This window comes from Rosa rugosa, chromosome 2 (genome assembly GCF_958449725.1).
Source record: "Rosa rugosa chromosome 2, drRosRugo1.1, whole genome shotgun sequence".
Lineage (NCBI taxonomy): Eukaryota > Viridiplantae > Streptophyta > Magnoliopsida > Rosales > Rosaceae > Rosa > Rosa rugosa.
In genome coordinates, this window is record NC_084821.1 from 42,337,673 (window position 1) to 42,363,854 (window position 26,182).

Here is a 26,182-nt window from a genome sequence, read left to right on the forward strand (position 1 = left end):
AGCTGGAGTGATGTGTCGTTTACAAAGTGGCTTGAATTGTTAAAAGCCTATTTGCCTCCGGCGGAAACTCTTCCTGCTACGTTTTATTTAACAAAAAAAATTATTAAAGATCTCGGGCTAGCATACCAAAAGATCGACACATGTCCTAATGATTGTATGTTATATCGAAAAGATCATGCTTTAGACACAGTTTGTCATGTATGTGGAACTAGTCGATACAAAAAGGACACCTCTACCGACGCAACATCCAGTAAAAAGACAGCTCCTAAGATTCTACGTTACTTTCCATTAGGGCCAAGACTTCAAAGGTTGTACATGTCTCGCCACACCTCAAAATTTATGATTTGGCATTCCGAAAAGAGACCACGAGATGGGGTTCTCCGCCATCCAGCTGATTCTCTTGCTTGGGCAGAATTAGACAAAATTGACTATGATTTTGGCTCAGAGGGTCGAAATGTTTGTTTGGGTCTAGCCAGTGATGGATTCAACCCTTTTGGTATGATGAGCTTGTCCCATAGTACCTGGCCTGGTATAGTTACTGTTTACAGTCTCCCTCCTTGGTTATGCATGGAAAGACCGTACATGATGGTACTAATGGGTATTAAGCATTCACTCGAACATGGTTGCCTCCAACAAAATACACCTTATCCAATGATGAGAAGACATTAATATGCAAAATATTTGAATTGGTTCAGGTTTCTGATGGATTTTCATCAAATATTCGTAGATGTGTAAGAGTCGCTAAAACAAAATTAGTTGGTCTCAAAAGTAATGATTGTCACATAATCATGCAATATCTACTTCCAATGGCTATTCATCATGCTCTGCAACCAGACATAGCTAAGGTGTTATTAGAGCTCAGTGCATTTTTCAGGCAATTATGCACTAAAGTTGGTATAGTAGACCATTTTCGTGATTTGTCCAATCGGATTGCTGAAACACTTTGCAAATTAGAGATGTTAATGCCACCATCTTTTTTTGACATCATGGTACACCTTCTAATACACTTGGCAGATGAAGCAGCAATTGCAGGGCCTATACAATTTCAGTGGATGTACCCAATTGAAAGGTATGTCTAATATTTCATCTAAATTAATTAATTAAATACATATATTTATTTTTTATTATTGCTGTTGTTGTTGTTTTTTTTTTTTATGCTGTTAATAATTATTGTCATTGCTGTTTAATTACATGATTGTCTTCATTCGTTTGGTATACAAATAAATAAAGTAGTTATATAAAAGGAAAAAGAGTTAAACAATGACTCCTAATCTTATACAGGGAAAAACTCCTAGTCCTTTTATATAACTTTTTTTTTTTGTAAGTGATTGAAATTCATTGAAGAAAAAGGGGAAAAAGAACCCTTACAAAGCAAACAACAAAACACCCTCAACCTGGAGAGGAAGAAGAGCAGTCACGCTGCAAAATAATACATAAAGAGTGGGGAGGATTCTGAAACCAGTCAGAAGAGCACTCCCCCCTGTGAGCTAAAGAAGCAACTAAATGAGCAGCTTGGTTAGCACTTCTGCTGGTCCATGACCAGCTAACACGCCTAAGGACCGACAGGCTACGAACATGGGAGACTATGTGCGTAGCTCGCCAATCAGGAACTAAGGACTTATGTAACATACAGTTTATCAAGCATTTGGAGTCTGACGTGATGATTATTTCAGCATCCGGATAATCCATATATAGCTAGAATCAATGCTTCCTTCAAAGTCAAGGCTTCAGCTGCCATATGGGAAGGAGCTAGAACTTTCACGGCTCTACCTCCCAAGACTAGACCATCAGAGTTTCTAGCAATTGCAGCAATACCTCCGCTCAGAGTTCCCTGATGCCAAGAGGCATCAGTATTGATACGAATAGAGTTAATTGGAGGGGGACACCATGACCTATTGTGGGGCACTCTTACTCTGCCTGAAATCTGCTGAGAAGAAGAAGGGAGATTGTGGTTGGACTCCAAGAACTCAGAAGCGGCAGAGAACGCTTCAAGCTCCACTTTTACAGGATCAGGAGGCTTCTTTTTGAACAAGCAGTCACAACGATGTTTCCAGATTCTCCACAGAAGGAAAGAAACATGAGTCATAAAATCCAAAGGAGCTTCGAAAGCAGAGATATCTTGTAACCAATTTGCAAAGGAAGTGATAGCTTGAATGTTCACTTTGAATGATAACGGGTGGGCAAACCATGCACACCGAGCCCAGGAGCACTGAAGGAGAGCATGTTCAGTAGTTTCTGAGGGATGAAAACACAAGAAGCAAGCCTCATTTGAAGCAATATGTCTACTATAAAGGTTAGCATGAGAGGGCAGGATCCCTAGCGTGGCTCTCCAGAGAAAGTTCTTTATTCTAGGAGTGGAGTGCACTTTCCAAATGAAGGACCATAAAGAAGGAAGAACAGATTGCGAATGGTGAGGATGAACATTCTGGCTAACCTGGGATTTGGAGTGGATGAGGTGATAAGCCGATCTGACAGAGAAAGCTCCATCTTTATTATGGGGCCAAACCAATGTATCTTGAGCTGCAAGAGAAGTGATTGGAATTGCCGAGATCAACAGTTTCTGATTAAGAGAGATAACAGATTCATATCGTTCCAGATTCCATGCTTTAGTATCCCAATTGATTAGCTGACACACTCTGTTGTTTTCATACTCAGGAGGGAGGGCAATATGAGATGGAGGATTGGAGGGAATCCAATTAGCCCCGCTAATATTCACTGAAAAGCCATTACCAATATTCCAAAGAGCCTCATGTTTAATAAAATCCCTCCCAATTAGGAGGCTACTCCAAATCCATGACGGTCTGGGACCTTTAGTGGCTTCAAGAAAGCAAGTATGAGGGAAGTATCTCTGTTTCAATACCCGGACCCAAAGAGCCGAAGGATTTTGATGAATTCTCCAGGCTTGCTTAGCTAGGAGAGAATCGTTAAACATTTCCAAGTTCCGAAAACCCAGACCCCCCTCTTTCTTGGGTCTAGCTAAGAAGTCCCAAGACTTCCAATGCATACCCTTTGAATCTGCATTGCCCCACCAAAAGCTAGCTAGAATTCCATTGAGCTCTTTGCACAGTGAAGGGGGGAACTTGAAACATCCCATTGGATAAGTTGGGATGGTAGTGGCAACCGCTTTGATGAGGACTTCCTTTCCTGCCTGACTCAAAGTAGCTTTCTTCCAACCCTTAACTTTGCTCTGGATTGACTCTTTTATGAAACCCAATGCTTTTTTCTTCGATCTGTGCCAAAAAGTAGGGAGGCCCAAATACCTCCCCGGATCAGAAACCGACGGGATTTGTATAATAGAGCTAAGAAGATGGACAATCTCAGGGGGTGTATTGAGACTAAAGTAAATGGAAGACTTTGCAACGTTGATGAGCTGGCCAGAAGCAAGGCAATAGGTATGGATCAGATCAGATAACGTCTCACAGTTCCCCAAAGTAGCTTCAAAGAAGAATAGAGAATCGTCTGCAAAGAACAAGTGACTGACTTGCAGAAGATCTGTACCAATAGTGACTAGAGATAAGAGGGAATCATTACACATCTTAATAATCATTTTGGAGAGGACATCATTGACAAACAGGAACAGGAAGGGAGAGAGCGGGTCACCCTGTCGAAGGCCACGAGTGGGAGAGAAGAAAGGGCCAGGCTTACCATTAATCAAAACAGAGAGAGAGGACGTCGTGACACAATTCATGACCAGCCCTACCCAAGAGCTGGAGAATCCCATCTTCCGAAGCACCGCCTCTAAGAAATTCCACTCGACTCGATCGTATGCTTTGTTCATGTCTAATTTCAACCCAAAAGCCCCACAGTTGCCATCTCTGCTCAATTTAAGGTGATGAAAGATTTCATGTGCCACAATAATATTATCCTGAATTTGCCTGTTGGACACAAAAGCAGACTGATTCTCTGTTATTAGGCCAGGCATGAAGGGTTTCAATCTAGTCGCAATGATCTTTGTCAAAATTTTGTAGGAAAAGTTACACAGAGCTATAGGCCTGTAATGGGTAGCATCAACTGGAGCTTTGATCTTGGGGATGAGGGCCAGATGCGTCTTATTCATGACTCGTAGCAAAGAAGGAGACTGCTGGTGCTGGAGGGCAGCCTCATGGATAACAGTTTGTACCAACTCCCATTGGTGTTGATAAAAAAATGCCGGAAAACCCATTCGGGCCAGGAGCTTTAGTCGCTCCAAGGCCAAAAACTGCATTTTTTACCTCAATAAGAGAAACTGGACATGTAAGGGCCTCATTCATTTCAGGGGTGACGATTGTATCCACAAATTCAAGGACTTCCTGCCATTGTTGCGGACCGTTGGATCGGTACAGGGACTGGAAATAATTGTGAAAATGGAGAGAAATATCTGCATCGAAGTTCAGCCAATTCCCCTGATCATTCTTGATTCTTAGGATTGCGTTATATTGTCTGCGCTGGAGAGTACTATGGTGAAAGAAGCTAGAATTCTTATCGCCCAGCTGCAGCCAATTAACTCGGGATCTCTGATGCCAGTACATTTCATCTTGAGTCCATAATTTCGTTACTTGCTCAGTAAGCATGTTGATCTGTTGGTTGACATCAGGAGGGTTGGCTATAAAAAGCTTCTCAATGTCAGCTAATAAAACGTCAACAAGCTTGGAGGGATTAGAGAAAGTTTCCTTACTCCACCTTTTCAAGGTTTTACCACAGGAAGAAAGGTTTCCACTCCAATTTCCCATTGCTGATCTGCCAGGAGCAATTCTCCAACAGTTCCGAACTAGATCACTGAAATCCTCATGGGAGGTCCACATCTGTTCAAAACGAAAAAGGCCATGCCTTTTCCAAACTCTGGGCTGAGTATCCAATAAGATTGGTCTATGATCTGAACCAATCTTGGGAAGGTGGAGAACCTGAGTGTTAGGTTGATCAGAGCACCAAGCTATGTTTTCCAGAGCCCTATCAAGACGCTCCTTAATGTACACACGGCCATGTCTCAAGGCAAACCAAGAGAAATCAGGTCCATGGAAATGTAAGTCCTTGAGATGACCCCGATTCAAAAATTCTCTGAAAAGATTCATTCTCCATTGAGGAGGTGGATTCCCCCCCCCCCCCCCCCCCCACTTTTCAGAAGGATCCAGAATATCATTGAAAACAATAATTAAACAATGACTGCGTACACCATAAAAGATTGCGTTGCAAACTGATCTATTCATCCTTTTAATATTGTCTGTGCTTGGTTAACAACGACTCATATTGACATTAATTATCAATGACAATTATATTTCTTTTTTTGAGCCAGGTACCTACACGACTTAAAAAAAAAAAATGTACGCAATCAGAGTAAGCCTGAGGGAAGCATTGCAGAGGGTTACATAATTGAGGAATGTCTATCCTTTTGTACAATGTATTTGTCAGATGGTGTCGAGTCAAAGAGAACAAGGATTGGTCGTAATGTTGATGACCCGGATATTGTTCCCCATGTAGGGTTACCATTATTTTTTGAAAGGGGACGGTCAATAGAATCTGGACATGAGTTTAGACTCCCTGATGCTGAATGGATACGTCTGCACACACATATGTTGACTAATTGCCCTCAGATCAAGCAACATCTACAGTAAGTCATTTTTCATTCTTGTGATGATGTCACTAATAAATTTCTTTCATGTATCACTAATTGATGATGTGCATTTGAAATTGTTAGGGATCATGTAGAAAAGACTCAACGAACTAGGCATAGAAGTACATCTTTGATGGAGGCCGAAAAACAACCGAACGAGTCATTTTGGAAATATTTTCAAGACTTAGTAAGATTTTGTCCAAAGAGATATAATTTTATCACTTTTTTCATGTCTTACATATAAAGCATCACATGTCAATGCTATAGATAGAGGAAAAAGTACAACGAAAAGAAGAGATCGATCCACACATTCGAGCTTTGGCTATAGGACCAAGTAAAGATGCAAGGCGATTTAACAAGTACACCATGAACGGTTTTCACTTTTTTGTCAAATCTATTGACGCAAAATCAAAGACTCAAAACTGTGGTGTTTTTGTTAAGGATTAAATTCAGTTTACCCCCCTGAGGTTTGGGGGTAATTTCATGTTAGTCCATGTCCTCTCAATTTAATCAGTTTACCCCCCAAGCTTGTCAATTTTCCTCAACCGTGTCCAATTTCTCAGATTCCGTCTAAATAGAACGTTAAGCCTGACAACGGGGCCCATTTTCAAGACTAAAAGAGTCATTTCAAAAAGAAAGAAAAAAATCCCAATACCATATTCGACCCCCCTCTCTCCCCCCTACTTCTTCTGCTTCAGATAACCCCATTAGCCCTCAATCAACACTTAAGCACTAAGGCCAGTCTCCAATTTTAGATCTAAAACATGAACTAAACCAAATCAAGTCACCAATAAAGACCCATTTTATTCCTCACAATTCACAAGCAGAAAAAAAATAGATCACAAAATCATCAGAGAAATCCGAAACCAATATTTGCAATACCCAGATCACAAAATCATCAGAGAAATCTGAAACCAATCAGAATACTTGATCAAATAACCAATTAAGCAAAAAAAAAAAAAGAGAATCCACCCAGAACAGAACACAATTACATGCTTAAGATACTTGTTCAATTTTACATTATGATCACAATAGATCGAGACCCAATAACTCAGAGATTAAGATTACATATCAGAGAAACCCACGATGCACAAAACCCATCTGCACCAGTCAATAATTCCAAAGAATACAACGTTTTTCTTGGACCAAAAAAAAAAAACTAGCCCAAACTTGAATCAAATTATGGAGCAAAAGAAGTGGGTTTTTGATCAAAAGGCTGCTGTGTTATCCTATATAGATTCCCTCCCTTTTTCCCACACTTTCAACTATAGCGTTCACGGAAAAGGCTCATCGCAATCGGAAAAACCCACAACAAGAAACTGAGGTTTTTGCACAAATCATGAAAACAAAAACCCACCAAAACACAAGCAGACTCACCTCAAACTTGTAACCTGCACACATCGAAATCGAAACACAATTTGGAGTTGGGAGAGTGACGTTGATGCTGACGGCGTCGTCGTTTTGACAAAAAGAGGAAGGCTTCGCGATATAAGTAGGACGAGACAGCCAGCTCCGACGTCAACGCCAATGAAGACCCACTTCTTGTTGGAAGACCCACTTGGCAGTGATGACGGTAGAGGAGGATGAGGAGGAGAAGAAGAAGAAGGCGGAGATGGAGGAGAGATTGGATACTGTTATCCAATTGGGTAAATTGCAACCGATGGAAACTCGAGACCATCAAGAAATCCAACATGCTGGATGGCAGCGGCAAAAGGCCCAGCCCTGCTTGGTCCTCAAAGTATAGCTCGAACGTCCCCGGATCAATTCCAGGCCGCCATCACTGTGGTCCAAGATGGTTTCAACACGACCCGATTGGAGTACTTGAAATGGGACGAGAGAGAGAGAGAGAGGAGAGGGAGAGGAAGAAGATGAGTATTTTGTCGTGGTTCTTTTTTTTTTTTTTGCCATTTTTGTCCTGAAATGACTATTTTAGCCCTGAAAATGGACCCCATTGTCAGGCTTAACGTTCGATTTAGACGGAATCTGAGAAATTGGACACGGTTAAGGAAAATTGACAAGCTCGGGGGGTAAACTGATTAAATTGAGAGGACAGAGACTAACATGAAATTACCCCCAAACCTCAGGGTAAACTGAATTTAATCCTTTTGTTAAAGTTGAGGTTAGTAGCTATGCTAAAGAAGGAGATCGCAGACCAAAGGACAGTGTAAAAGACTACTATGGTGTACTGTGATGTGCTCATATTATCCTATATTTCTATGTCTCTTAATCTTAGTTTTTATGTTTAGTTCTACTTATTGATGATTCATTTACATGTTTTAATGTTTTTGTAGGTTTGTTTCGTAGAAAGAAGAAAAGAAGCTAGAATGAGCTAAGTAGGATTGAAAGGCGATTGCAATACCACATTCCAGAATCTGTCTATGCAGAACACCCAACTTCGCCGAATTACTGTGAATTACTCAGATCGAATCAGAAAATGAGCCTTATATCATTGGAATGCTACGGATGTATATTTTCTGTAGAATTTTACAGATCTTGATTTCAATACTTCTGTAAAATTCATGTATCGAAATCAAGTACCGTGGCACAAGATCGTTAATCCTAATGTTTCAGCAAAGTTAATTAATTCAGATGAGGATTAAATGATGAACTCATTCCTACTTCTACAAGAGATATTTCAAGGTTTTCCCATTCCAAATGAAGAAAGGAATCTAAACCCAAGTTTTATAAGGAAACATGAAGCCAAAGATAAGTACAAATCTTCCCTATATAAGGGAGCACGAATTTCACATAAGAGGAGTCTCGGGAGCACAATGCAGACGCCTAAGGAGCAGAGACGACTCATCCATATTTCCCATCTTTTCCCTTCCATTCTTTTTATGTTCTTTCTATGCTTTATTTAGTTATATTTTGCTAAACCTTTTTCTAGGGTTAAGACGATGCCCTATCATGATTGTTTATATACTTTGATGATTTATTGATGGATTTATAGTTTCTTTATGATTAATTCTTAGTCACTGTTTGAATTGATGCTTTATGTTTAAGTTCTTTGATTGATCACCTTATGGCTTTGCATCTAGTAATTAGAAGATGAATTTGACGCGTACCTGCAATATAATTCAAATTAGCTTATTGTGATTAAGAGTTGTGAATTACATTATTGTCATACCTGAAGTAATCGTTTGCATAATTCTCTTGTTTTCTAGTACATAATGAGTCCTAAGTATTAAATTTATGTCGTACCTGGATAAATTGCATGTTAGGATATACGACCTCTGATAAGTGTCGTGTGATTCACTTATTCTAGTAGTGGTACCTGGAGAGAATCATACACTTAAGGAAAACTATGGTCTAAGTGTCATACCTAGACTTAGATGCGGGAATTGTCATAAAAAGAAACAAAAGAATCTGTTAATTGCATCGAAACATAAATAGGATTGTTAGCAGTTGATTCCGAAACCGTAGGTTTCATCATCTTTGCTTTTCAACTTATAAACTTTATTTTGTTTGTTTGTTTGTTTCACATTATTTCTTTATTCAAAAATCTAAAAACAATACTTTCTTTATCTTAATTGTTCATTGTGTTTTTGTGATTTTGTGTTTGGATTAATTGAGTTAGGGTTTAAATTAATTATCAATCCTCAGTTGGAACGACCTCGTACTTGCACACTATACTAACGACAATTCGTGCGCTTGCGAGTTTTAATTAAAATTTCACAACATACTGACAGACATTATCGAGCTAGACTACCACCATGGTTGAAAAGCCTTATTATTCTATTATGATTGGGCCGATAATAGAGTCCGCAATAGAGCTGTTAAAATGGATGAGTATGGCTTCATTTTGGTAAACTTTGATCATCTACTTCCTAAGCTAGACAATCTCATTCTTGCTTCACAAGCCGTGCAATTTTTCTATATTCAAGACCCAACTCAACCGGCTTGGCACACGGTAATTCGAACCCGACCCATAGATTTGTTTGATATGGGCATAGACATAGAATTCGAGCCGTATGACGCCCAAAATTTGGTTAATAACAATGACTAAATAACAAGAACATATGTTGATGGTGTTTTAGTGGATGAGGTGATAGAATAAAGGGATAATGTCCATTTACCCAATTTTGAGCTACATTTACCCAAACATCTTATAAGATTTTCCACTTACCCAACAAATTACATATTTTTTGCCCTAATACCCAATTAAGTATTTTTTTATTATTCTTTATATATTTTTGAGACAATTTTGCCCTCCCTCTCTTTGTCACTCTGTAAGTCAACGGAGACTTCACTGGTCTACGATCAACTGGCGCGAGACTCCGGTCACCAGTCGTCGGATTCCGGTCAATGGCCGCCGGAATCCCTTCACTGGTGACCGGATTCCGTTCATCATTCGCCGGATTCTGGTCACAGGCCGGAAATCTCATCGGAGGTCTCCGGGTTTTTCTAAAGAGATCATCGGAGATCTAGGTCACGGGAGGATATTATTGCCCCTCAATAAAAAGTTATTGCCCCCTAATAGCAAGTTTATTGGGGATCGATGATTAGTGAAAAATGAAGATGTCTGGGATTTTCAAAGTTTTAGGAGGTTTATCCAAATAAATAATCTTATTATTGCCCCCAATAAAATGTCAACAAGACGATTAAAACAATTAAACATTAGTACAGGCAGTCACCCACTACGCCAATATTTGAATCAGACAACACGCATCAGACAACTGCGCACATTTTTTCTGTCGTCTGAAAAAATCAAACGACAGCAAGAATTATTCTATTGTGTATGATTCAATCATACAACAGTTATTGTAGAATAGGTGTGATGTTGTCCGCATTTCTTTAAGAGACAACAGATTTTTAGATTGCTGTTGTCCAAATATCTAGTTTCAGACAACATAATAAATGATGATGTTGTTTCATAGTTATTCAGACAATGATTGAATATTGATGTCGTCTGAATAAATTCAATCAGACAACTCTTTTTACATTGCTATTGTGCAATTAATAATCAGACAATCACCATATTTTTATGTTGTCTGATATTTTCAATTCAGACAACATCTTTTGTTGTCTGTTGTGTGACATTGTTACATACAATTGGTCCTTAATTTATGTTGTCTGTTTTTAGGGTTAAAATTTATTCTGCCCTAGCTCGCTAACTATACATGCGCGCCTCTCAACACTTAGACAAAATTAAAAATTAAAACTTCCCTCTACTTTTGCGCTCCCAAAACATTCGAGCCCGCCCTCAGCTCGACCTCGATCTCTCTCCCAAAATCGCTTTCCCCGACGATCTCACCTCTCTCTGTCTCAACCCTCAGCTAGACCTCTCCGAAGCCCTCACCTCTCTCTCACTCAACCCTCAACCATCTCTCTCACTCATCCCTCAGCTCTCACTGTCTCTCTCAATCGAAGTCAGCTTTGGAGGTTCTTGACTGTAGACTGCTCCCTCTTTCGAGCTAGGTACGAACTGTACTTTACAAGTTTGTTAGGGTTTCGGGGTTGATTTGGATTTGAATTTGGGAGTAGGGTTTCGAATTCAAATCGATTTTTGAGTTGAGGATTTTCTGGATAACATGGATTTGGGGATTGGGGTAGAACTCAAATTGGGTTTATGGTTTGTTGTTAATTTCGATTTGGGGGTTGTCAAATTTGGGGAAACTGCCTCTTAAATTTGGGTTTTTTTTTTTGTTAATTTCAATTTTAGGGTTGTGAAATTTTGTTTTCTGTGAAATTTCGTTGTACTGGGTTTTGCTTTTAATAGCTTCTGGGTTTCAATTTTCTTGTTTCTTTTTAAATTTATGATTGGTATAGGTAGAATGACCTGTGTTTCTTTCGTGGCCACATAATAAGCTGTGTGATTTGTATGAAAACTATTTTATCTTTGATAAAATTAAGTGTTGTAGTTGGAGTGGTAACAGGTTCTTACAACAATCTGTTTCGAGTAACCATTCTTTCCCCTTTTTTCAGAATCTCCTAATTTTGTAAGATTTATAGCTAGTATTCGTACCTTTGGATTGAAGTACCTCATACAATATTTTCTTTTAACAATTGGAATCACGATTTTGTGGGTCTCAATTATCTGGTTTTCTGGTACGGTGTCTATTGTTTGTGTTATGTATCTGCTGTACTCAACTGATCATCTCCATAAAAAGCAGAATCATATATACTGAAGCATGGAGTACTAGACTACGTACAAGCATATTGCTTTGTATGATTTTGAACTTGTTTGCTGTGATTTCAATGACAATGCATGGTGGTCAAAATGTAACTTTTGGTTTGCAATATGGGTAGATGAATTGAGCTTATTGGTTTGTGTGACTTTGAAGTTGTTTGCTGTTGATTTATATGGCAATGGTTGTGAAAATGTAACTTTTGGTTTGCAATATGGGCAGATGAACTGAGCTTTGATCTTATTGCTGTTGGAGGAGTATATATAAGCTTATTGCTGGTGGAGGAGTACTATAAACTGAAGTGAGACATCTTTGCAAATATTCTCTTATTCGATCTGTACTAGCTAGTGAAGCATATATATAGGTTTATAGTTTTAAAGTATGTGTTTGTTGAACTGCCTAGTTGTGATGACATGCATATTGTATACAATTTGCCGTGGTTGCGATAAAAATGTTTGATGAGTATGATGTTACTTGTGGGAATGCTTTCTAAGTTGTGTTTTTTTTTTTCCATTGTAAGATGGATAAATCATGGATGCATGCTGATAGAAGATCGCGGAATTTTCGGTTAGGGGTTGAAGAGATGATTCAGTTTGCACTAGAGAATGGTTGTGATGTTAATAGAATATGTTGCCCTTGTTTGAATTGTGCGCACGTTAACTATCATAAGGCTAGGGTTGTGAAAGATCATTTAGTCGAGTTTGGCATAGATAGAACATACACAAAATGGATTAACCATGGGGAAAATTCAGAGACTGAAGGGTATTCAGAAACTGTAGAGATGGAACCTAATCACATAGGTATAGGGGGCACGATGATGAGGAGTTTTCAGAAGACTCTGATGAGTTTTTGAGGTTTGTTGATGATGGCGATAAACCTCTTTACCCTGGTTGTACCCGTTTTACAAAGTTGAATGGACTTGTTAAAACGTATAATCTGAAAGCAAAGCATGGGTTAAGTGATGCATGCTATTCTGATATGTTAATACTGATCGGAATATTGCTTCCAGAAGGTAATGAGATACATACATCTTTCTACGAGGCTAAAAAGACGTTGTGTGCATTAGGAATGGGCTACGAAAAAATACATGCATGCCCTAATGATTGTATCTTATATAGGGACAGTCATGTTGATGCCACTAGCTGCCCTACTTGTGGCATATCTAGGTGGAAGTTGGGAAAGAATAATGTAGAGAAAGAAGGGGTTCCAGGTAAAGTTTTGTGGTATTTTCCACCTATACCTAGGTTCCAAAAAATGTTTCAATCAAAGCATACAGCTAAAACCTTGACTTGGCATGCTGATGAGCGAGTCAAGGATGACAAATTAAGGCATCCGGCTGATTCCCCTACTTGGAAGTTAGTGGACGATAAGTGGCCTGCTTTTAGTTCAGACCCTAGGAATCTAAGGCTTGCGCTTTCCTCCGACGGATTCAATCCCCACAGTTCCCTATCTAGTAGATATTCTTGTTGGCATGTCATATTAGTGAGCTACAATCTTCCTCCATGGCTATGCATGAAGAGGAAGTACATGATGCTCACTTTGTTAATCTCGGGACCTAAACAACCTGGAAATGACATTGATGTCTACCTCCAACCGTTGATAGATGATTTGAAGATTTTGTGGGATGGGGTTGAAGGGGTCTATGATGCTTATAGGAATCAGTACTTCACATTAAAAGCAGTCCTCTTTTGGACAATCAACGACTTCCCTGCATATGGGAACTTATCAGGCAGCATTGTGAAAGGATACAATGCGTGTCCTATTTGTCTAGAGAACACCAAACCTCTTAGGCTCAGTCATGGTCAAAAGATGTCGTATCAGCGGCATCGAAGATTCTTACCACGTCACCATCCTTATCGAAGACAGGCAGCAGCTTTTGATAACACTGAAGAAGCTGACCTTGCTTCTGTTCCATTAAGTGGACAAGAAGTGTTGGAAAGAGTGGAAGGGTTGAACATGCGTTTTGGTAAAAAGCACCGTCATCCTTCATATAAGAGTGTTGAAGATGTGAACAGACCGTGTTGGAAGAAGAAATCAGTTTTCTTCGAATTGGAGTACTGGAAGTTTTTACCGGTTCGCCACAATCTGGATGTCATGCACATCGAGAAGAATGTGTGTGATGCACTCATTAGAACATTGCTGAACATTCCTGGGAAAACAAAAGATGGGGTGGCTGCTCGATTTGATATGGTGGCTATGGGTATAACTGTATAAGGACTGGTCTGAAGCCCGATACTTCGGGAAAAAAGCAGAAGTTACCGTTGGCAAGCTGGAATTTGATGTTAGAAGAGAAGAGAACAGTTTGCACTTCTTTTTTCGGTATGAAGTTAGCAGATCATTTCTGTTCTAATGTGAGGAGTTTAGTGTCAATGGAAGATCTTCGGCTTGTTTGCATGAAATCACATGATTGCCATATAGTGCTTCATGACTTGCTTCCCATTGCAATTCGTTCTGTTTTAGATAAACCTGTTAGGTATGCCATCATTCGATTCTGTCTGTTCTTCAAGGGGATCTGCAGTAAAGTCATAGATGTGGGGTTGCTGAAAAAAATGCAAGTTGACCTTGTCGTAACCATTTGTGAGCTTGAGAAATTCTTCCCACCTTCCTTCTTCGATGTCATGATTCATCTTTCAGTCCATCTTGTTAGAGAAGTTGAGCTCTGCGGCCCCATTTTCTTTAGATGGATGTATCCATTTGAAAGATACATGAAGACTTTAAACGACTATGTTAGAAACCATACATTTCCAGAAGGTTGCATTGCTGAGTCATACATCGCTGAAGAAGCAGTGGAGTTTTTGGCGGATCATGATCTAGATGAAGCTGTTGTTGGACAAAGTGCCACCTTTTTAGATGGCAATACATGTAGACCTTTATCAGGTGCCACAATCATCAAGCCCGATAAGAAGCAGTTCCAACTAGCGCATCTATGTGTATTGCAGAATACAGATGCAGCAAGGCCGTATTTTGAGTACGTGAGCCTAACTGTTTTTCCACTTCTATTTTGCTGATGTACAAGTATCTTGGAAGTTAGTTTACTAAATGTTATCATTTCTATTCTTTTTTGCAATGAACACTTGGAAATCTTGAAGCGTGTTTTTCAAAACTTTGAAAAAAATGAGAAATGGCTAAAGGAGAAGCAGAATAAAACATTTGTGAAATGGATACAAGACAAGGTAGTGATCTGCTTATTTCAACCTCTTATTTATTTCGACATGTTTAGATTATAATAGTGTTTTATGTGAAAATGTTGGTTGCAGCTGAACTTCTTGATGACGGTAACAATGTATCAGAAAAGTTACGATGGATCGCTGATGGTCCTAATCCAGAAGTACCCTCATTCTGTGGTTACATGATCAATGGAGTTAACTTCAGCACCAAGGATCGTGATGATGTCCGACAAGTTCAATGCAGTGGTGTTTCGTTATTCGCCAATGCAATGCTAGTGTCTAGTGCGAAGGATAAAAACCCTGTGAATGATGATACCACTTTCTATGGAGTCATTAGGGATATCTGGGAGTTAGACTATCATAGTTTTAGGTTACCTATATTCTATTGTGATTGGGTTGATATTGATAAGGGCATTAAGATGGATGACCTAGGATACACTTTAGTAAATTTGAACAAGTTAGGACATTTCAATGATCCTTTTGTGTTAGGTAGACATGTGAAGCAAGTCTGCTACATAGATGATCCTCTTAATGCTAATTGGTCAGTGGTTTTACGATGTCCGGATAGGGATTACCATGTTGGGGATGAGGAGGAGGTTGACGTCATTGAATTAGAGCAGGAGCCATTTGTTGCAACCAGGCCACCCATAGATAGTACTGAAGGCACTAGTGACCAAACCAGCAATTATATGCGGGATGGTGACGAAGGCATATGGGTGGAATGATGAATTGTGTGTTATCATGGTTTAGGGTTGATGTTGTTAATTTGATCATTGTAATTGAACCTTTGTATGAATCTTTGCTTACTGAATGGTTGGTCTATATATATATATATATATATATATATATATATATATATATATATATATATATATATATTTGTTTCTACCATGATGTGAATCGTTGCCTTTTAAGTACACTTTTGCATTCTTTGATTGCTTTAATCTGTTATCGTTTTGTCTAAGATGAATTTACTGTAATCAAATGTTCATTGTGAATCTTTGTTTTATTTTGGTTTCCTACCTGATTATATGTTAAACTAATCTATGTGTTATTGGTTTAGGTTATGGTTCCAACAAAGACAAGGGCTGCCTCTAGAGCAAGGGCAAATATTCTGAAGGCATTGAGAGTGACAAGAGCGAAGTCTGCACCAGAACCAGCAAAACTGGCTCACTCGAATGCTTCTGAAAATATGCCTTCCCCAAAGAAAGCAATCACATCGTTGAAGGTCAAAAAGTCATTGACCAAGAAGAAGAAGGGCAAGTCATCAAAGGCCACCAACCCCGAAAAACATGGCTTACAGTTGTTGAAGCGAGGCTGTGTAACTACGCATAGGATTGTGCGTCGAAAAATCCTTGGTGTAAAGCTTAAAGTCTTGTTTAACAAGAAGGGTTCGCCTTATGGTGCTGCAGCAAAGGAAATGCAGTCATACATTGGGGTACTTGCACGTACCAAGGCACCTATTTGGAGACCTACTTGGAAGCAGGTGCCAAGAGATCGTAAAAATAAGATATGGCAATGTGTTGAGGTATGCAAATGACCCCTTTGTTTATTTCATTAATGTAAACAACAAGTACTTTACCTTCATAGACTTGGTTTTAATCTGAACAATTCTCATCTGTTTAGATGGCATTTGAGGTACCACCGGAGGCAAGGAAACTGGTCCTATCTTCAGCTTGTCAAAAGTGGAGAGAATTCAAGAGCAAGCTAACTACACACTACATCATACCTTTTAAGGATGAACCAGAACTGCTAGAGTATCCCCCTGCTGATTACAGCTTCATCGAGAAGTCTCATTAGGACATATTTGTAGCTGATCGGTTATCTGAGGACTTTTTGGTACAGTTTATGAGTATTTTAATGTTTTGATGATTTTGATTTCCCATTTATTGTAATCATGTCCATACTTTTGAATTGATACATGTTTTTACTTGTACTGTTTATAGGCACTTCAGAAGGTGCAAAAGGGAAAGAAGGCTAAGAACAAATACCCTCATCGCATGTCGCGCAAGGGATATGCAAATCTGGAGGCTGAACAGGTGAGCGTATATAGACTGATCCTCAAATTCTTTCATACATTGTTGTTTTAAGGTTAAATGATTCCTTATATTTTTGTCATGCATGTTGTAGTCGGAATCTATCCCTGAGTCAGAACTCGACCGTGCAACAATGTGGATCAAGGCACGGCAAGATAAACATGGTAACTTCAAAGATGATGAGGTAGAGCAGAAGGTCGCAGAAATAGTAAGTAAACCAGTATAGTCTTTTCAATTAATTGAAGCCATTTTTACAACCATATTATGATATTGGCATTTGTAAATCCTAAACTGATTTATGTGAGTGTCATTTTTTGTTTTAGGACAAGGTGAGGAAGGAAGTGAGTGAAGGATCGGTGACAACTTGTGGTACCGATGATGTGTTGACATTGGCTCTAGGTAACCCAGAGCACCATGGTAGAGTCCGTGGTGTCGGAGGTCATGTCAAGCCTGCTACTTATTTCAACCTACCTAGGCACCACAGAAAGAGTGTTGAAGAGAGGATTCAAGAAGGCTGTAAGAAATTTATAGAAGAGGAGACAGAGAAGATTGTGGCACGAGAGAGAGCTCATTTTTTCGAGAGGATAATGAGGTTGGAAGCTAAATTACAGGAAGTGAGATCCACTCCCATTGAGTCGCCTCTTGGAGGGCACATTAGCAAGGATGTTGGTTCTGGACAAGGTAGCTGCTCCAATTTGAGGGAGAAGTGTGTAAAGCAGAAGGCTGATGAGGTTGTTGTCGCTACAAAGAAGCGATTGGATTTGGTGGATGACATTGTGAAGGACCTAGAAAAAGAAAGGGTTATAGAGCTGCCGGTGGAGGAACCAGCTGCCGTAAAGGTTTAGGAGAGGGCTATTAAGTTGGTTGAAGTCACACAACAGGTATATATTCCCTAAACCCTATATGATCAATGTAGATGTACATTACTTTGTCTATTTTCATGCATATGGGATCAGGAATATTTATATATATATATATATATATATATATATATATATATATATATATATATATATACAGTTCGGCTACACTAAGGATGTCCTTAGTTTTTCTTAGGTACGAATTTCCGGTTTTCACCCACTTTCCGATCAAATTTTCACATCTTAACCGTTCAGTTTTTAGGTCCTAATGTATAGATCACCTCTGCAAAATTTCAGCCAAATTGGTGATCATTAAGGCATCCAAAACTGCAAATTACAACAATGTAAACGAACGGTTCCGGTTCGACAGATTCGGTTCGTTCGTGTAAATTGCAGTTTTGGACGCCTTAACGATCACCAAATTGGCTGAAATTTTGCAGAGGTGATCCATACATTAGGACCTAAAAACTGAACGGTTAAGATGTGAAAATGTGATCGGAAAGTGGGTGAAAACAGTAAATCCGTTCCATAAGAAAAACTAAGGACATCCTTACCTGAGAAAAATCCTATATATATATATATATATAAATAGTTGATCAGTCATTGATATAGTTATTTGTATGGGAATATGTGGTTCTTCATAAAACAGGAACTCAAGGAGGCAGAGTGCAAATTGGCTTTAGGTGACATTGGCAATATTGTTGCCATTGCGAGGCTTGTTGAAGTCGACGCTGACTCCGCCAACCAGACAATTCATTGTGTACATTTGGGAGAAGAGAATGTGCGAGTGTCGATTTTGCGTCCACTTGACCCTAAAGCTAAGCTTCCAATCCCAGTCGGAGATGAGATGGTTACTGTCAAAGATGTTGTGGGGTCTTTTGTTGCTTGGCCGAGGGATCTTATAGTTCATTCCCCTCCCGATGTTAAAAAGGTAAAGTAACAAGAATTGGAATTTAATGAGATTATATATGTTACATGTTGTGTATTTGTTAATTAAGCACTCAAAACTGTTTTCATGTAGAAACAACCTGTGAAGGCTGGTAAGGGTTTGAAGAAGAGGAAAAGGGTAGTAGCCGTTGATGAAGAGGAGTTATTTATCAACTTCAAGAAGCTGCCGAAAGATTACCCTGCAGCGTGCAAGTGCTTGTGGTTGTGGGCGAAAGACAATTTGGCAAATGGGAAGACAATCTCCTTTCAGATGGAAGACAAAGTTTTTGGCATCAACAAAAAGCAATATGTATTTAAGGCAGATATTCATGCCTTGTGTACCATGGGTGAATTGTCGGGTGGAGTGATCTGCATGTACATGCTGTAAGTTGCTCCAATAAGTCATTCATAATGTATTATTGCCATATAATTGTGTTTCAATAATTATACTCTCCTAGATTGCAAATATATTAATGCTCTACCTATTTTGCAGCTACTTGCATGAAGTCTTGAAGAGAGCAAAGATGTCAGAGATGGTTGGCTTTGTGGACCCTTCACAGCTTGGCGCACTTGGATGTGGAAATCCAACAGAAAGATCACGCCATCTAGCAAATAGGTTCCAAAATGCAAAGAAAGGGCAGATTTTTATGTTGCCATATAATGCAGGGTGAGTAACATATTTTTAAGTTTATCTAATTACTTGAAGTAGTCATTTAGTAAGTAATATGTATGTGTATATGTATAATACAAAAACTGGAGTTGACATAATTTTTGGTTTCAAATTATAAGCAAGCACTGGATGTTGACTGTTGTCAATCCGGATGAAGAAACAATCTACTTCATGGATCCTTTGAGGCGTCGACTAATAGGTGACGAATGGGAGACGGTTGTGGAGAAGTAAGTTTGGAGCGTCTTTCATTTTGATTAAATGATGGACTGATGATTTCTGTGTTTGTTTCTTTGTAATTGATCGATTTTAACTTATTGCTTTCTTATGTTTATTTGTTAGTGGTATCAAAATTTACAATGCTCACAGGAATAGATCTAGCCGCAAATCAATATTGTGGTAAAACATGGCAGTATGTCTAGCTAGTATTCATTTGTAGGTTTACACTTTCTACTTTGGTTGGTACATATGATGGTTAGTGCACTGCTGAGCTCTTGTAATGTACTATTTTTAGGGTATTCCGGTGCAGCAAACTGACAAGGATTGTGCCATATTCATCATGCGGTTCATGAAAGAAATAGTTGAGGATAGGAATCTGGAATTTGGATCAAAGGTAAAGCCTCAAATTTAGGCCTAAACTGCTTTGTAACTTCATTTTCTTGTTGCATGTGATTTGTGATGTTGAGATAGTACTATATTTGTTTCAGTGGCAGCGGCGATCATCCAAGGAACTGGTTTACACCCAAAAGGATCTTGATGCTGTGAGGACAGAGTGGGCTAAGTTTCTCATGAAGTATCACACATAGCTGGTAAATGAATGGGATAATGTTTTTGGTATTTTGATCACCCTAGCTAGTTGCCATTTTGGCCTTTATGTATAGGCATATTATGGTGAATGTGCATTGGACAGAGTTATACAAGCACATGTTTTTGGTTTTAATGTATATGTGTAGGCATCAGGGTGTTGATTACTATGTTCATCGATGTTGGGATGAATCGAACTAATGGAATATTGTAGATCTTGTTGGAATCAATGAAAAGTTTTTGGTATCAATATTGGATGTGTTCGTAAATGCGTTGATTGATAGGTTTTTGTTAGATGCAATATCCAGAATGTATGTTTTCTTATCCAATCTCAGACAATTCAATTTCACCAGAAAACCATTGTCTGACAATTTAGCACAAAAAATTCAAGTGAAAAAACTGTTGTCTGTACAACATAACAACAACATCTTTTACATTGGTTCTATTGCCCAACATTGTAAAACACAATGTTAAAGGTACATATTCTGTTGTCTCACTTCATTAACCACTAAATCATAGTGCCCAAACTACAAATATGCTGTTGTTTGACCAAAAGCAAAACAACATAGAGTACAAATTAAACATTGTCTCACTTCAATAAGCAGTACATCATAGTAGCAAAACCATGGTTGAAAATAAACTTCAATAACTGCAAAATCTAGAAAGATGTTGTTTGAGTCGACTACAAACAACATTTTACTATGAGAAAAATGTTGTCCTAAATGACCTCAGAAGTTCATTTTGTTTACATTCTGATGACTTTATTCACTTTGGACAACAACTATTTAGGAGGTCTGTTGTCTTTTCTGGTGTTCATACAACAGCCTTGATAGTCCTTGCTGTTGTCCAAATTTTCTTCAGACGACAGAATCTCGCTGTTGTCTGATACCTCCATCAGACGGCTCTCACTCAGTCAACAGCAAAGAGGGGTATTAGACGACATTGAAAAACTGTCGTCTGATCATATTATTGGCGTAGTGACCAATCTACAAAATCTACCAAACAGATGCTATTCTAGTACATAACTGGAATGAAAACATTTTTTCTGCATATTTTCACATACTAGACAACCTATGGCCTGTGTTCTGCCAAAAAAAAAAATATATATATATAAAAAGGACAGCCTGTGGTCACCGCCCACCATTCTGAAGCTGATGAGGTGGCTTTCCTCGTCCAACAACTCTAGCCTCTCGATGCTGCTCTAGGCCGGGACCTCACGAAGAATACAGACGTCGCCTTCCCCTACGATGACAAGGCAGCTCTTGACGAAGGGCTTGTATGCTTAGCCGTGGGTTGTCAAACGCCGAACCGGACATGCAACCACACGGTGGAGATGAGAGCAGCGATCTCATGGGTCACGGGGAGCGGGATCGGGGTGTGCTGCTTCTTGATCATCATCCCCAACCGAGATCTCCAATCGCCGTCCATTCCTCGCTCGGCAGAGATGGTCGAGGGACGCCGAGATCTTCATCCCCAACTGCCTCGCCAACCTGTGTCACGGGGAGCGGGATAGGGGTGCGCTGCTTCTTGATCATCATCCCGAACCGAGATCTCCAATCGCCATCCATTCCTCGCTCGGCAGAGATGGTGGAGGGACGCCGAGATCTTCATCCCCAACTGCCTCGCCAATCGCCGTCAATTCCTCGTCCGGCAGAGATGGTGGTTGGTGTCTACTGGTTGCGACTCGCTGAGTTGACTCGGTCGAAGAAGGAGAGAGAGAGAGAGAGAGAGAGAGAGAGAGAGAGAGAGAGAGAGAGAGAGAGAGAGAGAGAGAGAGAGAGAGAGTCTTTGAGAGGAGTCGAGATAGAGAGAGAGTCTGAGGGGAGTAGTTTGTTAATTAAAATGAGGGTAACACTGTCATTGATGTTTAAATTGGGTAAATGGGATTAAAAACTTCTTAGTGGAGTAAGTGGGCAATTTTTAGGCTCAAATTGTGTAAATGGTCAATATCCCTAGAATATAAATTTGAAATAATTGTTTTATATTATATTTATAAACTTTTTGTTTTTCTTTTTGTATTAGCTTAATATTTTGTTTATTTTCTTTTGGTTATAATATTTTGTTTAATTTCTTACGGCCTAGTTTTTTGCTTATAATAGTTTGTTAATTGTCATCCTGTTGTACTATGATTCTATATCTCAATAAAAAAAATTATTCTTTACGGTGGCTTTAATTTTTTATTTTATTTAATTTAATCATCCAATGATTTTATATAATCATATCAATTCCAGATTGAATTATCCATGGTATCAGCATATGAACTAGAGTAGTCGTTATTATCTTCTATTTCTTCAATTTCCCGCTTGTACACCCAAAATGAAAAAAATAAAAAATAAAAAGAATAAAAAAAAGAACACGAAGGAGAGTGGGAATAGAAGGAATTTAGGCGGGACGATTATCGCCGCCTGATAAGTAAAAGGTTTAGAAACAAGGGATGGAAATGTAGTATTGAGCACACCTTAATTGATGGCCAATACCATGTATTTATATTCAACAGAACACTAGTGATCACTACAAGTCGTTACAAATGATAGAGTAGAACTCTATTAGATTTACATATACAATTGATAAGCATGATAATTATACAGATAAATGTTGCAACAGATTGATCCCATGTTGCTGATGGACATTAGAAGAAGGTGGGATAAGGTTAGGAGACTTGAGAGATAGAGTTGCCTTGCGTGCATGCATACGTGAAGAGTGCAAACATTCTTTTGGTTTATCATGCCCCCGCAAGCTGGCAGGGCGAGAAAGAACTGGCAGCTTGGAAATGAGAAAGTGAAACCGTGGAGCAGGTAGTCCCTTGGTGAATATATCAGCTAGCTGATCTGTTGTATAAACAAAGGAAACTTGAAGCTCTCGGTTTACAACTTTGATAGTCGACCTCAACATGTTTAGTGCGTCCATGAAATACTAGATTAGAGGCAATTGCAATGGCAGAGATATTATCACACCAAATACGGGGACAGTGAAAGAATAGGCCAAGATCACAAAAAATAGAGCGGACCCATGAGATCTCTGCTGCAGTATAAGCAAGTTGCCTATACTCAGCTTCTGCACTAGAATGGGAAACTATTTTGTGAGTCTTAGAGCTCCAGGAGATCAGATTAGGACCCAGGTATACACAATATCAACCAGATGAATGTCGATTATCAGGATCTCCAGCATAGTCGGCATCTGAGTAAGCTTGAAGTTGAAGAGAACCTGGTTTGTAAAGTAACCCTTGAGTGATAGTGGCTTTAAGATAGCGAAATATCCGTTTCACGGCTGTCCAGTGAGTTGTAGTTGATGTTTGCATAAACTTACACGCTTGATTGACAGAGTACGAAATGTCAGGTCTAGTAAGCGTGAGATATTGGAGTGCTCCAACAACACTTCTATACTCTGAGAGATCAGAAAGACAAGTGCCTGCATGTTTACTCAACTTTTGACCACTAGTTGCTGGTGAAGAAATTGGTTGCACTTCATGCATGTTAGTACGTTTAAGCAAATCAACTACGTACTTTGTTTGTGTGAGAGAAAGATGAGAGCCATGATAGGTTGCTTCAATGATAAGAAAATAATGTATAGGACCAAGGTCTTTCATAGAAAACAAGGAGCTCAACTGATGAATAAGTTTATTAATTGCAGAAAGGTTGTTACCAGTAAGAAGAATATCATCCACATAGATGAGAAGGATGAGAAAGACACCATCATGACGATAAGTGAACATGTAATAATCTGCTCTTGATTCTTTGAACCCCAAGTATTGGATCTAGTCAGCAAAGCATTGAAACCAGGCCCTAGGAGCTTGCTTAAGGCCATATAATGAACGCTTCAATTTACAAACATGGTTGGGATAGGTTGGATCAACAAAGCCAGATGGTTGTCTCATGTAGACGTCCTCAGTGATATAACCATGCAAGAATGCATTATGAACATCTAGTTGCCGAACATGCTAACTGTGACTAACTGCCAAAGCCAAGACAAGATGAATTGTGGAATGCTTGACGACCGGACTAAATGTTTTTGAGAAATCAATACCTTCTTGTTGATGAAAGCCGTTGGCAACAAGGTGTGCCTTGTACCGTTCTATGGAACCATCAGCACGCTTTTTGATTTTGAATATCCATTTATTGGGGAGGACATTCATAGAGGGTTTGTACGACACCAAATCCCATGTACCACTATTTTGAAGCGCAGTGTATTCTTCAAACATTGCTTTCCTCCAGTGTGCATGTTTAATAGCTTGTTTAAAGGTTGTAGGCTCAACGACATCATTAAGAAGAGAAGCATGCAGTGCATACTTAGGATTGGGTTTCTGAATCCCATCCTTTCCACGGGTGACCATGGAATGTGTATTAGGTATGGCACTTGCACTTGGTTGTATAGGCACAGGGTTGGGTTGAGGTCGGGAAGGAAGATGTGGGAGACTGGAGGAAGGATTAATTGGAGGTGGTGATGTTGGTTGTGAAGGTGACGACAAAATAGGAGAATTAATTGTAGAAGAGGTCAAAGTTGAACCTGGTTGTTGTGAATAGTAGATGGATTAAGTTGAAATTGTGGTGGAATGGATAATGATAAAGATCTAGAATTATCTTGGGAGGAAGACGGTGGAGTAGGTGGATTGGTATCATTAATTAAAGGATATGGATGAGAAGAAACATGAGGAAAAGTAAGAGGAAAGAAATTTAAAGGATGTAAAGTTGAAGAATTACCAGGAGAGGGAGAATTGGTCTCACAAAAAGGAAAGCAGCCTTCATCAAACACAACATGCCTTTAGAGATAGACAGACCTGTAGATAAATCCAAGCACCTATACCCTAGATGATTTAAAGAATATCCCAAGAAGACACATTTCTTTGACCGAAATTGAAGTTTTGAGGTGTTGTAAGGTCGTAAATACGGAAAACAAGCACAACCAAACACCCTTAAAAATTTGTATTGTGGTTCATGGTGAAACAATTTAGTATTCGATGTGCTATGTTGAATAACAGGACAAGGAAGTCTATTTATAATATAAATAGCAGTGTTAAAGGCTTCAACCCAATATGTTGAAGGAACATGAGCATGAGCCAAGAGAGTAAGACATGTATCAACTATATGACGATGCTTGCGCTCAGCAAGACCATTCTACTCAGGGTGTTTAGGACAAGAAAATCGTTGACAAATTCCATGATTAGCTAGGTGTTGTCGGAGAGCAAGGGAGGTATATTCACCACCTTCATCAGTTTGAAGCATTTTGATTTTAGTGGAAAGGAGATTTTCAACTTGTTTATGAAAGTGGACAAAAAAACTTCATTTTTGTTTTTCATTGGGAAGATCCAAGAGTATCTAGAGTAATCATCAACAAAAAGAACATAATATTTAAATCCTTGAATTGACATAGTTGAATAAGACCAAACACTCCGAATGAATTAATTCCAAAGGATAATTTGATACAGTCTCAGATAATTGAAAAGGAAGCTTAGTACTCTTTCCTAATGGACAAAAGTACTGATAAAATGACATTGATGAAGGGCCTGAGACAAGCACACTTTTATTTGACAAAATCCTAGATAAAATTTTGAATGAAGAATGTTCTAGCCTAGAATGCCAGACATGAGTAGGGACCCGTACACCGACAAAAGCAAAATGACGACCGGGATCAAGATCATGTTGTGATTGAAGGCGCAACGGATAGAGACCATTTCTAATCCTCCCCCGAAATAGCGTCCTCCCTGTTTTTAAGTCCTTAATAAGAAAAATGGTAGGAGAGATTAGAAAATTAATAACAATCATTATCAGAAGAAAATTGGTAGAGAGAAAGGAGGTTGGTAGAAGCAGTAGGACAATGGAGAATATTGTTTAGCTTAAAGGATTGGTTACCGGTAGTTAAGAGAGAAGAACCAACATGAGAAATAGGTAAAGCAGAGTTTGTACCTATACCACCAATTTGGTCAGTGCCATTGTATTCTTTTGGGAACTGCAGATTATTGAGATGGGACGTAACATGGGTGTTGGCTCCACTATTAAGCAACCATGTAGA

At 39.1% G+C, this 26,182-nt stretch overlaps 1 protein-coding gene across 1 annotated transcript; it reads left to right on the forward strand.

The window, feature by feature from the left end:
• Positions 1 to 7,154: 7,154 nt before the first annotated feature.
• On the forward strand, positions 7,155 to 13,929 carry LOC133730785 (uncharacterized). The gene is made up of 3 exons (XM_062158308.1): positions 7,155 to 7,233; positions 11,938 to 12,016; positions 12,516 to 13,929. The coding sequence occupies exons 1-3, from the start codon at positions 7,155 to 7,157 to the stop codon at positions 13,927 to 13,929; spliced, it is 1,572 nt and encodes a 523-aa protein (XP_062014292.1).
• The last annotated feature ends 12,253 nt before the right edge of the window (positions 13,930 to 26,182 follow it).